The sequence below is a fragment of the Alligator sinensis genome, unplaced genomic scaffold (assembly GCF_000455745.1).
Source record: "Alligator sinensis unplaced genomic scaffold, ASM45574v1 scaffold432_1, whole genome shotgun sequence".
NCBI classification, from domain to species: Eukaryota; Metazoa; Chordata; order Crocodylia; family Alligatoridae; genus Alligator; species Alligator sinensis.
Window position 1 is genome coordinate 1420839 of NW_005841998.1, and position 14028 is coordinate 1434866.

At 44.6% G+C, this 14028-nt stretch overlaps 2 protein-coding genes across 5 annotated transcripts in view; one reads left to right on the forward strand and one right to left on the reverse strand.

Annotated features, from left to right (window-relative positions):
• RTN4 (reticulon 4) overlaps positions 1 to 9173 on the forward strand; it is a 44702-nt gene extending 35529 nt beyond the window's left edge. For 2 of the 4 annotated variants that reach the window (XM_025201578.1, XM_006021583.3), the window contains exons 5-8: positions 5110 to 5179; positions 5800 to 5846; positions 7662 to 7720; positions 8134 to 9170. In XM_025201578.1, the coding sequence (XP_025057363.1) occupies positions 5110 to 5179; positions 5800 to 5846; positions 7662 to 7720; positions 8134 to 8176 (219 nt within the window). In that variant the 3' untranslated portion in view covers positions 8177 to 9170. Of the gene's footprint in view, positions 1 to 5109; positions 5180 to 5799; positions 5847 to 7661; positions 7721 to 8133 lie in introns of all 4 variants that reach the window. The other 2 variants (XM_014518978.2, XM_014518979.2) reach the window with 1 other exon arrangement.
• Positions 8765 to 14028, reverse strand: part of EML6 (echinoderm microtubule associated protein like 6) — a 316078-nt gene continuing 310814 nt past the window's right edge. Inside the window, exon 41 of the mRNA XM_025201579.1 lies at positions 8765 to 12355. Within this exon, the coding sequence (XP_025057364.1) occupies positions 12331 to 12355 (25 nt within the window). The 3' untranslated portion in view covers positions 8765 to 12330. The remainder of the gene's footprint in view (positions 12356 to 14028) is intronic.

Below are 14028 nucleotides of genomic sequence, written 5' to 3' on the forward strand. Positions count from 1 at the left end.
ACTAATGTGGTACCATATTTACCCAAATCCAAGATGACCCTGAACTTAAGATGATCCTCCAATAAATAGATTTTGTGCATAGAAATGATATAAGTCTTATAATATTCCATGTATAGAATACAATTACTCTGGGGCTTGTCTTTTTTCAATTTGTATCCCCCCCCCCCCCCGGGGGGGTTGGACCCCCCCCCCCCCCGCAGGTGGTATGAGGTGGTTAAGCAGCTTGCTCCCTACTACCACTTGATGCCCTGCTGCCTGATTCCCCTTGTGCCTGCCTCCCCTCTTCCTCCCCACCCCCCACAGCTTCTGCTCCTCCCTCCTTCTCCCTGCCCTTCTATCTCTTACCCTTGCTCCAGTTCCAGCAGACTCTGTCTGCTGCAGCCTGGTGCACAGAGCCTGGCCCCAGCCTGACCCTGTAGCAGCTGTGTCAGCTCTGTACTGCTGCTAAGGGGCCAGGTTCTGTGCACCAGGCTTCAGCACGGATGGAGTCTGCCAGTGTTTGGGGGGGGAAGATAACAGGATGGGGAAGGGCAGGCAGGGAGGAAAGGCTGCAGGGGGGAAGATGGTGGGGGTGGGGACGGGCAGCAGCTGCAGCTCTAGACCCAATCCTAGGTTGGGGCTAGAGCCAGAGCTGCAGCAGCTATCTGCCCCCCTGTACTCGATTCCAAGACAAAGGAGCTGCTTTCTCTCCCTCCCTCCCATTAAAGTGGGGCAAACTCCATTTTGGAATTGAGTAAATACATGGTAGTTGTCTGGCACTGCTACTGTTTAATGATTGATTTGTGTCTGTTCTGCCTCTGCCTGATTAACCCAGAGTACTTTAAAAGTATCTGTTAGTCACTTCAGCTACATGACTAAATATTTCTCTTAATCAGCTTGATGCCCTATTTCTTGCAATTAGTATATCCATGCAAAAAATATTTGGATGACTGAGTCAAGATTCTCTGAGCTCTAACAGCAAAGTGAGACTTTATATCATCATACAGTTGATGGAAGAGTCTTTCTCCAGGCTGTTGTGAAGCCTGTCACACCATGCTTCCTATCCCAAGGGGAAAAAGTCACAAATTTACTCCTAATGTATGCACTTCTAAGTGCTCTGTGCTGTTTTGTCTTGTCTCATAAAGTGGCAGCCAGGCAGCTCTAATTCTGTCTTCGCATGTAGAGAGGAGCAGCAGTTTGTACTTCAGCCCTAGAGCTGAGTCCTGAGTTGGTGTTCAGTGGAAAGTTCAAAGGCACCATTGCATTCATCAAGCAAGATGCTGCAGAGCCTAGTCATTGAATAGAACTTGAAATGCTGCAACTTTCTCACAATCAGCCGCACGTTTTCTGGTGGCCTTAGATGCAGAAACATCCAACACCTGTAAAGATGTATTGGTGCCCATTAGTCCTTGGCTTCAGAAGGGACCAGAAGTGTTGAGGCTACAACTGATGGGCTCCCCACATATTTGCAGACTGAAAGCTGCCTTGTCCAGCCCCATGCATGCCAGCACCTGAAGCTGATGGAGAGGGGGGAGTGCTCTCCTATTCCCCCGGGTGCTCACACTGTCATGGGGAAAGGGTGCCAGCAGGTGGATATGGTAGAGCTCCCCCATTCCCATGCTGTCCTCATGCCAGCTGGTGAGCTTAAAACCCTACCATGCAGCTGATTTACCCTCTGACATGTTCAGTTTAAGGCATGGAAACCAGAGACAAAGGTGTCCTGCATGTGCCATTAATTGCCCGAACTTGTAGTACATTTACTGTTTATGGTGTGATTAACTGGCTACTTGCACCCATAAATGTAACGCCTGTTGGGCCCCTCTATGATGGGCATGACTTGTACATCCTGAAACATTTCTGAGTGGCTCTGTGAAGCCTACTTCAGTTTGCATCTTTGATCCACTTGCTATTCTCTCCTTTTCTCCCACTTCACTAACTCTAAACACAGCATTGATTCAACATGTTTCTGCCTAGTGGTAACTTTTTTTCTTTGGTATGTTTCTCCTACTCTCATAGCTGTGTGCTCCATCCACTGTCGTCACTGTGTAGATTGCCTCTCTCCATGCAGCATGCATTTACCCTCCCCATCACATCTTAAAATCTGCTTTTGCCTCATTCTACTGTCTTCCATAAAAAAGAACTCAGATCTGTCTGGTGCACTGGACTGTAAGTGCCCTTGGGGAACATGCCTTATCTCTCCACATTCTGTACAGTGCTGAACATGTTTTCAGTACTTTGCAAATGCAGCATAGCACAGGCCAGTAAAATCCACTGTGTTTTGAGCATTGAAGGTCTCTGATCCTTGCTTGGTTACAACAGTGCAGAAGGAGCTGGGGTGGAAACTGTCTGAATTTTCCCTCATAGAAGAATCCTAAAAGGAGCTGGAGCTGGCAGTGTCAAGTCTGCAGCCCTAGTACAGAAGCTAGTTTGAAACCTGGTGGGACAGGCTGTGCTCCAGCTGTTCTTCGCCTGACAGATTGTTCTTTGGAGCCAGTACTGGCTGGCAGAGTTAGAGCAACCTGGGATCTCCTCTGTACTATCTTCAGTATTGACATAAAACTGACCCCAGGATGGGGGAGTTAGTTGACTCCTTGGGGCATCCTACTGCGTGCTAAGCGCAAACCGGGCACAGTCTGTGAGGATTTGGGCCAAGTTGCATTTTTTTTTTTTTCTGATGGTCTGTCTGACAAGTGTTCAGCTGTGAAGCGCCAGGGCATTCAGTCTGTAACTCAGAAATGATAGCAGCATGGGGACTTAAGGGGTCTTTCCTACCAGAACATGCTCTGCATTGCCCGATTTTCACTCCTGTAGAATTTTAGGCTTTTTTGCCACTGAGGCATGTCTGCTTCAAGTGTGAAAAGAAACGTAGACTTGCCATACTTCCCCACAGCAGCCTGTGCAGGTCTGGGCCTCCACCCAGCAGAACCAATCAAGGCTGGAGAGCCCATTCCAGTCTAGCTTCTTTCTGAGCCAGATCGGCAAACAAGGTGTTGGTAATGGTGCTTTCCATGAACAAAATAGGATGCAGTTCAGCAAAGACAAGTGCAAAGTGCTGCACCTGGGCAGAAAGAACCACCACCACATTTACAGGCTGGGGGATGACCTTTTTCAGCAGCACAGCAGCGGAAAGGGATTTCTCAGTCATAGTTGACTCCATAATGAACATGAGTTGTTAGTGACACAAAATGATCAACAAGGCTAACAGGCAGACAAGGTTCTTTGGGTGAACCTGATATCTTTTATTAGACCAACTAAATAGTTGGAGAACAATTTTTAAGTAAGCTTTCGGGTACAGAAACCCTTCGTCAGGCTAAGGAAGTTTCAGCAGTTGGTGCGTGCTCTTCCTGGATGGAATGAAAAGTAAAAAAAGCCAGAGGCTGGGCTGGGCTGCATACAAGACAGGCAGTCAGTGAAAATGTAGATTGAGGAGTCAATGGGTGAGAGACAGGCTGGGTGCGGGGGAGAGAAGGGGGATGAATAGTGGAGAAGTACCTGGGGAGTCAGCTGTCAGGCAGGTTTATAATGTATTATAACATTATAAGGTTATAATGTATTATAACCTGCCTGACAGCTGGGTCAGAGGCCTACAGGCAGGCTCTTCAAGGAGAGACTGAGGAACCTAGATCTCTTCAGCCTTTGCAAGAGAAGGCTGAGAGGTGATATTGTGCTTGCCTATAGTCATCAGGGGAGGGCACCAGGGAATAGAAAATGCTTTGTTTACTAGGGCACCCCCTGGAGTAACTAGGAACAATGGTCACAAATTGACAGAGAGCAGATTTAGGTTGGACATTAGAAAGAACTTCTTCACAGTAGGGATTGCCAGAATCTGGAATGGGCTCTGGAGGAGACTGGACAAGCACCTGGCTGGGGTCATCTGACCCCAGCACTCTTTACTGCCCAGGGCAGAGGGGCGGACTTGATGACCTACTGCGCCTGCCTGACAGCTGGGTCAGAGGCCTACAGGCAGGCTCTTCAAGGAGAGACTGAGGAACCTAGATCTCTTCAGCCTTTGCAAGAGAAGGCTGAGAGGTGATATTGTGCTTGCCTATAGTCATCAGGGGAGGGCACCAGGGAATAGAAAATGCTTTGTTTACTAGGGCACCCCCTGGAGTAACTAGGAACAATGGCCACAAATTGATGGAGAGCAGATTTAGGTTGGACATTAAAAAGAACTTCTTCACAGTAAGGGTTCCCAGAATCTGGAATGGGCTTCCAAAAGAGGTGGTGCTCTTCCCTACCGTGGGGGTCTTTAAGAGGAGACTGGACAGGTACCTAGCTGGGGGTCGTCTGACCCCAGCGCTCTTTCCTGCCCAGGGCAGAGGGTCGGACTTGATGACCTACTGAGGTCCCTTCCAACCCTAACCTCTATGATGCAGTTGCCTATTCAGTGATGAGAAGCTTAATATCACTACTGGTTTGCATTGCACATGAGGGGCAGCTGTGCAGTGCTTGTAGACTGGGGACTATGCTTCACATCAGAGACTTGCTGTGTGCTACATCATTCTAGACTTCTGTTTCCAGCTCTGCCACCGACTAGCTCTGTGACTTGGCAAGACACTGTACTTTTTGCTGACCTCACTTGATCTCTGTATGCAGTGGAGGGAAAGAATCATGCGTGCCAGGATTGTGATATGCTGGATGGAAAATGCAGGGGATGAGGAGCTGGCAGCAAGCGCTACCGACTTTGACTCATTGCTGACTTGGGCTGAAATCAGACTGGTGACCTAGAACTGAGAGGTTGTGCATCTCATTACCAAACCCCTCAGCCACCTAGTCATTCATCTATAATTATATTTGACATATGAATATGTCGTGGGTTTTTGAGCTACATACATACATACAGAAAGTGATTTTGTTTAAGGTCCTCATTTAGCATCCAAATGTGGCTGGGCAGCCTGCAGCACAGGTGCCACGGGCAGTCTGTGGCACATGGCAGAGTGGGGAGGAACCAGGCAGCACAGCAGCAGATAAGGCTGGAAGCAGAGCAGCTAATTGGGTAGAAGAAAGGATCAGAGGGCACTTGATGGGCTTGGGACTAACTTATGGCACACCTGCCAGAAAGGTTGGTTCCTGCTAACTAGTGCTTTCCAGTTAGCTTGTTTAAGGACTAATTGACTTGTGTTCTTTCAGTTTGCAGTGTTGATGTGGGTGTTCACGTATGTTGGCGCCTTGTTTAATGGTCTGACATTGCTGATACTGGGTAAGTGCTTTAATCAGGTTAATACTTGACATATAAAATGACCCTGGCAGAGCAATGCAGTGAATTTAGTGCTCAGATGTTATCCTCTTGTTGCTCAAGTGCAGAACAAGAAAATACAGCTTACTGCATGATCTTTTCTTCTTTTAAATGGTGCCATAATTGGAAAGGTGGTAGGTTCAGTATTTGTCTTCAGGGCTTTTTAGGGCAAAGTAACATCATTTAACAGATACTCCATTCTGCTTGTCACTGGGCTCCAGTGCTAACTGCTGTTCTCTTAAGTGATACAGCAATGGAAAAATTGGTTATGGTCACCTCCTGCCAAGATTCTGACCAGAAAGCAGGGTAACCAACCCTTTCAGCAGAGAATATCCCCTTCTGGCTCGGGGCCTATACAGCGATGCTGCAGAATTTCCAAAATCTGCACTAAAGAAAATATCCTTTATTGTATGTCAGATGCACAGATTTTGAACTGATATTTCAGCCAGATATTTTCGCAGTATAATGTAATTACTTCTCTCACCCTCAAAATAAACATCAAGCAATGAAAGCAGGATTAAAATTTTTAGCCAAGCAGCTTATTACTCTTGTTTGTATCTAACCCATTTTCTGTTCCTTTCCAGCTTTGATTTCACTCTTCAGCGTTCCTGTTATTTATGAGAGACATCAGGTGGGTGTGTGGTTAACATGATCCATTCAGTATCCTGTTTTTAAGAAAGAAAAATCCCTCGTGTTGAATCTGGAATGCTTAAGAATTTGAAACCTGACTTTAATCTCCCAAACTGCTAACTATGAAACGTATTTGTCGTTCTGACAACAGCCAGCAGTATTGCCATTAGTATATTGACCCTGGTGTAGTTGCCTTCCCCTGTAGGTGAAGGCTTCTCATGTCAGCAGTTTTAGGATAGGGCTGATTAGCATGGTTTTTCACTCTCTTGCTCTGTGCAGATTTGTCTGGTACCAAAGCAGCAGTGCATGTAAATGAAAGTGTGTAGTGTTTGGAGAAAGCTCCTTTGCATTGGCATCTCAATTAAGATTAGAGTCCGTAGACTTTGTAGCAGTAGCTAGAACACTGCAGAGAACCCAGCACAGCTCCAGTACATCTGTCAGCTGATCTAACTGGGGCAAGTAGAGAAGCAGAGTTCAGAATAAAGTAAGGGAGATGGACTGTAGCAGAAATAGGCAGGAACTGGATGCAGGAGGGCACAGGGCAGCAGGGCAAGTGATTTCTGGTATGGGCTCACCTCTGGCTGGGAGACTAAATGAAGAGAGCAGTGAGGCTCAGACCAGTTTGTACAGATTCCTGGCATCTCCACTCAAGCCCACCCATGCAGCCAAGGCTGCCCAGCCCTAGAAAATGATGCCCTAAAATCTAAGGGGAGTTCCAAGGCTTTGGGGAAATAAAAAAGACTCTTATTCCTTTTTAAGTTAAGTTCCCTCATCCTGTTAACTTCAACCAGTGGTGCCTTCTAAAAGCCTAGAAATAACAGTCCAGCCTCATAGAGTTTCCCATGGCCCAGAGAATGCAGAGGAGCTGAACAAATTCCAGCTGCCACTGGGAAGTGCTGGAGATCTGACGTGTACTGGGAAGTCAGTCACTTGAATCGCAGTTGTAGGAATCAAGGCTGCCTTGGCACTGTGCAAGCCACCCTTGGGATCTGACTGACCAGGTGAATGGTGCTGGCTGGAACACAGGGGCTTACCAGTCCGTCCCACTCTTTCTTCTCCTCTCCCCTTTCACCTGTATAGGGCAGAGGTACAGACAAATCCCTGGTTTGGAAGCATCAGTACCAGCAGTCCCTGAAAATAAAACAAGCTGGCAGGATGATGAATGTACTTGTTTTCTGTGCCCAACGGTCTTGGTTATCCATCCTGAAGTGGGAGAATGAGGAAGGGGTTTTGAACTGCTGATAATTGGGCAAGTTAGAAATGCATAGAGCACTTGATGGACTATTTGTTAGTGTAAGCTCACGTATAGTCCCTGCTGCATTACATGCATTTCAAAAGGCAGGCTTCAATGCTGACTTGCTGCCTGTGCAGATCAAACTCCACAAAGCTGCAGGAGCTGCATCTCCAATGGCACTTTTTGCGGTCTGTGGATAGGATGGGGTAGAAGGGAGTTGTGAGATTTGCCCTGCAGCTGGTAGTGCTTGTTGCAATGAACCCACCCTCTGTCTGTCCATGTTATTCTAGGAACCATTTTTACCACCAGGCATTGACCACAGTAGAGCACTGTTTACACTAGAAGCTGGGATGCTTCACTTGCTGACTGGGAGAGAGCGGAGGAGAATTGTGTATACCTGTGTTCTATAAATGCTGTTCGTAGTCCGAAGCACCAAAATAAATGCCCTGATGGCACCTTGCTTTTCTTTAGCATTTTTTTCAGGGTTGGCAAAAACCCCCTGCGGTGTAGGAACACAGATAACTTATGGCCATGAAAGAGATTTTCTTGACTTTTAACACTTCTGTCTTTTTAAATTTTCAGGCCCAAATTGACCACTATTTGGGACTTGTGAACAAGAATGTCAAAGATGCGATGGCCAAGTGAGTTTGCTTATATTGCTTGTTTTAAACTGGTTCCATAGACTTCCTGAAGTATGGGCAACTCCTGTGTGTGTTCAGGAGGTTGTTACAATTGGTAGGAAAAAAATGCCCACAACTTGTTTAAAAACTGTGCAAGATGCAAAGAATCATCTCACTTCTTGCTGGTGCAGTTAAAATATTTGATAGAAAATGCTTGAATCATGCAGTTCTGTTAGAAGTATATGGATGAGGCCAGTGGAGAGAGCCTTAAGTCCTCTGCAGATCATGGCTGAACCAGTTTCCTTACTACTATTATTCACGTGTCCATTATTACCATCCAAACAGTGATGTTTTTGAGAATGTTTTCTGCTTTGAACTTTACTTTATTTCTTTCCTTATATGCCTTTCCTTTTGTTTCCCTGTTCTTCCTGTAGGATCCAAGCTAAGATTCCTGGATTGAAGCGTAAAACCGAGTAAAAAAAAAAAAAAAAAATTGAAGCAACCGATCAATAGGATGTTCATCTATAATGGGGGAAATACTCATTTGGATTGTGTGGGGGAGGGTCAGGGGTTAGCAAAACCTTGACATTGCAGTGCAATTTCACAGATCTTTATTTTTTAGCAACACAGTGTTTGAGGGAAAAATACCTGTTTTTGACTGCCATGTGTTTCATCATCTTAAGTATTGTAAGCTGCTATGTATGGATTTAAAACTACTCATCTTTGTTTATCCTGTGTGCAGCACTGGCTAATACAAAAGATTTAAGAAAGCTGTACATTATGCTTCATCAGAGGTAGTCCTGCTGCGTTCCAGAAGAAGTAGTGCAGGTGGGGCGGAGGCTAACACTTCCCAGTTTGTGCGCTGTGTCTGGTCTGTGTAGATTGATGCAGGTTTTCTAAAATGAGATGTTTTAGAAGAATATACCGTTCTAGCAAGTTTGAAAAGAACCTTGCTTTTGGTATGAGTATAGCTGTATTGTGATTTTATTGTTTTATCAATTGCCAATTATATATATATATGTGTTTCACAAAGCTTAGGTCTTTCAGCTGCTCCACAGTGCTTGATATTTCAGAGACTTGACTGATTTTTAGGACTAGCTCCATAGCGCACAAGCTTGAAAACCAATTAAAATACTTCTAGGAGCACTAGCATCAGTTTTAAAAAAGCAACTATGTACAAATGAACTTCCACATCTATATATATGAAACCTACAGCGTAAACTTTGTTGCATAAATATACTGTAGCTGATTTTGAGTAAATACTTTTACAGTCTCTCAAACTCTGCTAAACTGTGGACCGAATATCTAGTGCTGCAAATGTTGTTTGGAAATTTCGAACGTTGTTATGCAAGAAATTGAAAATTTATACACTTGCAGTTTAAGCTGTATTGAACTAAGTCCGTGGAATGCATTGTGAAATGTAAAAACAAAAAACCCAAGTATCAATAAAGCTTATAGACTGAAAAAAATGACATTTAACTTTTGCAAGATTAGTTGATTTATACACTGGTATTTATTTTATTTAAACTTGGTCAAATATACATTTTCTGTATTTTCAGCAATTAGTGTGCTGGTGGAAGTCTCTTCTGATAGACTGCAGTTATGAAGCAGGGAAGGTGCCCTGAAAAGAATCTAAATCCACAGCTTATTCCAGCAGTACATCCAACCATTTAGAGAGTGGTGCAGTTTGGGGGTGCTCAGTCCCTGGCCTACAGGTCAGATCCAGCCCCCCGAACCATGTCATCTGGCCTGCTCACTAGATTGGGCATGCAGGGTCAGCATGAGGCCTGACCCCAGTATGTTAGGGTGAGATGTGGGGGCCTAACCAGGCCATGGACTGGCCCTGTGCTATTTATCTGGTGCATGGTGCCAAAAGTTTGAGTGCCCCAAGGTATTTGATTGTGGTGCCAGTAAGTCGGTTGCATTCAGGAAAAGGCAGTTGGAATGAAAAAAACTCTATAATGCAGAAATCAAAATGAAATGTCTTTTGGAACGCCTCTATTTTGAGGGATGTCGCTCATTTTATTCCCAAACTTGTTTGTTTGGTGTGTTACATTCATTGCTGCAAATTGTATTGGAAATGCAGATGGATGAAACTGAGGTTATTTGTACTAAAAGGACTAAATTTTTTTTTTTAATTCTTTCTTGGGGGTGTCCTGTACACGGCATTCCATATCTGGGCTGTCAAGAGATGATGGGGGATCTAAATAGTCCAACATTTTTTAGGTAAACGTCAATTTTGTACTAACTAGACAGTAAAAATGAAAACAACAATGAAAATTAATAACCAAATTTATTTGACACACAGGTGTTTTGAAATCATACTAATCTTGGCCATTGAAAAATAAATTCATGCATGAATATTTTAATTTACAATATAATACAGTATTACTTTTGAGGATATTTATACATAACAGACCATATAAACAAATACAAATCATATTTAAGTGTTTTCCTGACAGACACTATTGCTGTTATATATTTTTACCATATCACCATTGATCAATTCATTCTGCCACACAATTATTTTTATTTAGGATACAATCAATATGAAAGGCCAACATTACAACATAGGCAAAGAAGGTGCTCAACCAACATCACCAGTCAATATGGTTATATTAATTCAGAAGAAAGTTTCCTAAAAAAAAAAATTAAGTAGGGACTTCTGTGTTGCACAAACTGACCTTCTGTAGAGTAGTGTAAGGCATTAATAAATTCCATCAATTCAAACAAAAGACTGAGGTTGCTGAAGCACTTTTTTGTGTGCTTTTTGTATATACATTGATTTACTCTCTTAATGGGCCCTACTGTCCCTCATTCCAAAGACACTGTACGATCAACAGCTACTTTCTCATCAGAGGTGTGTGGGAACTGGAGTTTATTTCTATGATTTCAAAATGTTATTTTCCTGAATTGGACTGAAATCATCACTATTCTGTATTTCACAAGAAATGTTCAAAAAGGTCATCTCTGATCAGTGAGAACATTTCAAGTTTGTTTCTTTCCACCCTAAAATAGACCTCTCTAAATTTAAAAAGGCATTTTAAAACAGAATTGAAACATGCCATTCAGAAAATGCCAAACCAGAATGTCTTAATCTCATAAAAATGTTTGATTCCTTTCCTGACAACAGTGCATCAAAACTAACTCTTTCATGGGCTTGGTTTTGAGAGGTATTCTCTGACTAAATGTGTTGGAAAATTTACCAGCTTTACTCATTGTTGAGGTACAAAAAAAAGCTCTTGAGGAGGAAGAAAAAATAGTTTCCACTTTAAGCAGAATGAGTCTATGACTTCAACACAGCAGCTCCACAGCAGGACTTTGGGTACAGGTATCCATTCCTATAGGATGTTGCAGGCCACGTAGGGCTGAGAGAAGAGACACCGTACTTTCCAGGAAACATCATGCTTCCAGTAAACTGAGTAGCACCACAGCTGCCTGTTTGCTGTGGCTAAACAGCACAGCCTTGTTAAATTAGAAAACGGTGTCAAGCGATTTCTGCCACTGGTTTCCCCATCCTTCATGGCCTTCAGTTAGCATCTTTCTACCCCCTGCTATATGAATAATGGGAAATGATACTTCTTGGAAGTGTCCAGAGCACTTCATTAACTTCCTTTGCCACTTACTGTGGAACTTTATATTTATCTTTCCTACTACCTAAAACACATTTTTTTGTGTGTGCTTCCCACCTCCAGGCTCTGGGTGGAGCTTAAAAGCCTGGGCTTAATCTATTGCTTTCTGGGGCCAGATGCACTCCATCCCGTGGTAAACTGCCACTAACACTCCAGATTCAGTAATTGCTCTTACAAGGTGTATAGTCAGTCCCCTGAAGGGAACAGGTTGCAATTCAGTTGTGGAAGTATTAACTGTAAAGCAAAATATGGATGACCCACATACACGTCTGGAAAAGGGGTTTGTGTTTAGCCCTCCTCAGTGTGAAAGTTGTAGCACCATATGTAGAAAGCAGACATTAGCGGAAGGCTAGATTGTAGCCTGTTTACTATTGGAAATATCTTTTTCAAAGGCACTTTGTGGAGAGAAAACGGCCAATGGAACATACTTAAAAAAGAGCTTTCAAATGCAATACTTGGCTCGTTAGCTTACTGAGACCTAAGACATGAGACCAGCTGTGCTCAGCGCAAGTTAGGCAGAGCTTTGCTTACCCCGCATTAGATTCCACACTGGACTTCTTAGCAGTTGTTTAAAATTGTGAACGTTCCTGTCGGAATGTATATAAACAAAAAAAAAAAACCCAACAAAAAATAATCCCACAATGAATTTTAAAGTTATGCAAGTCAAAAGGGCAACTGTGCCCCACAAGCTTTCTTGATGAGCTGTACTTTTGTTGATGTGGTTTGAACAATAAAATATTTAGCAAAAGCAGTTCAACCATGGAGCACTTCATCACCCAGGCCTGGGAACAGCTGTTACGAACAAGTGCCTTCTCCAAGGGCATTGCAGCCTTCCAAATGCAATCTCATAGTAGCACTCGTAACCACACGCATCTGAAAATGGGTAATCCATGCAGCATTTGTGTAATAAAATAACAGCAGCCAAAGGGGAAGAGGTGTTGACTCTCCAGTCTTCTGCCATTGTAGAGTAATTGCAGCAGAGGCCAGGGAGTTTTCCTTTCAAAGGCATCTCCACACAAATACACTAAAAATAAAGTAAGTACTGATAAAGTTGACCTTACAGAGCCTGGTGATAACTGTTAATTTAATGTGAAAGTGGAGAGATTATGGAAGTTTTGGCTACTCTCGAGTTCATGACTTTTAGGCCTGTGCGAAGTGGCTAGTATTCCCTTCAGATTCAGCCACTTCAGGGGACTGATTCAGTTGGGTGATTTGAATTGCTGCCCTGATTTGCTTTGGCTGAATCTGATTTGGAAATTCAGCAGCAGCCGAATCTCAGAATCAGCCAGGCCCATCCCCCGCCCGTCTCCCAGCCCAGCAATGGCTGCCCTGCCCAGCCCCAGCTCCCTGCACTTGTGGGGGGGCAGGGAGCCCTGGCTCAGTAGGTGCTGCTGGCCCTTTAAGAAAACCCCCCCAAAAAACCCTCAGGACTCACCGCTCCTGCTGGTGGGGGGTGATCCCTGCTGCCCCGCGCCACATGGGGGGCTCTGCACGGACCCCTGAGGCTGCACCAGGAGCGGTGAATCCTGGGCTTTTCTTGGGTTTTCTTTTCTTAAAGGGCCAGAGCTGACCTGGGCAGGGCACCCGGGGCGGGGGCTCATGGCAGAGCCCTCCATGCAGTAGCACCTAGTGAGCCCCGGGGCTTTTTTTTTAAAGTACTGAGCTGGCGCGCCCCCCCCCTCCATCTCTAGTACTTACCAGCTTGGGGTCAGCTGCAGCTCCCTGCTGCAGCTACTGGGAACTGCCCAGATCAACAAAGCTCTCCAAATCTCTTCCAAAGATTTGGAGAGCTTTGAATTAATTCGGACCTTTAAATTCGCTCCCCCCATTTGATTCGGACTCAGAGATTCGGCCACCTGAAGCGTCGCATAATCCTAATGACTGCTCTCAAATGTTAAATGCCTGGCAATTTTTTCTAGTTAATCTGACAGTTTAAAACGGGCTGTCCAATTTCTAAGCAGTTGGGTTGGGGCGGTGGCAGTGGGCTGCGCACTGCACACAGTAAGGTATACCTTACATGAGGCAGATGGCAGGGTGTGTGGGTTTTTGGTTTTTTTTAAAAGGCCCTGGTTTTTACACATTGAAGCTCGTGCTATTTAAGTCCATAAACATCTTTTTGGTCCTGTGATAAGCTGGTCAATATGCAACACCATTCCATAGTGAGAAGCAAGTGGTTCAGGTGAAACCAGCATTTAACAACTCTTTGCACCAGTGGGCCAGAATGGCTCACCGGAGATCTGAGAGAATCTGGTGCTAAGACCCAGGTGCCTCCTTCACTGCTTCTTTCCACTGCCTGATTGCTGTGTGGCATGGGATAATGCCCTAGTGTCCAGCTGCAGCATGGTGCAGTGTTGGTGAAGCCCCTCCTATCACCCCTGCCAGCTGAATGTCACTGCAGCCTCCCCCGCACTACAGACTGAATCTGGCTCATGGGCCATAGGTTGCTGACTCCTTATTTAAATAAACTTCTTCCCCCTGTGTATGCGGCCATGTGATCAAAGGCACTGCAGGGCCAGAGACTGGAACATCTAGTCTTGTATGGGTGGGTTTAATCCCGTCTGCTTCACACATTTTATCAGAAACATCACAGTTTCAGAGTTGGTTGTGGTTTATGACCAAGCCAAAAAACCCCCCAAACCCAGAGCTAATGTTAGAAGGTACAGGCTAAGAAGCTGGGCTGTTTCGGGACAGCCACTG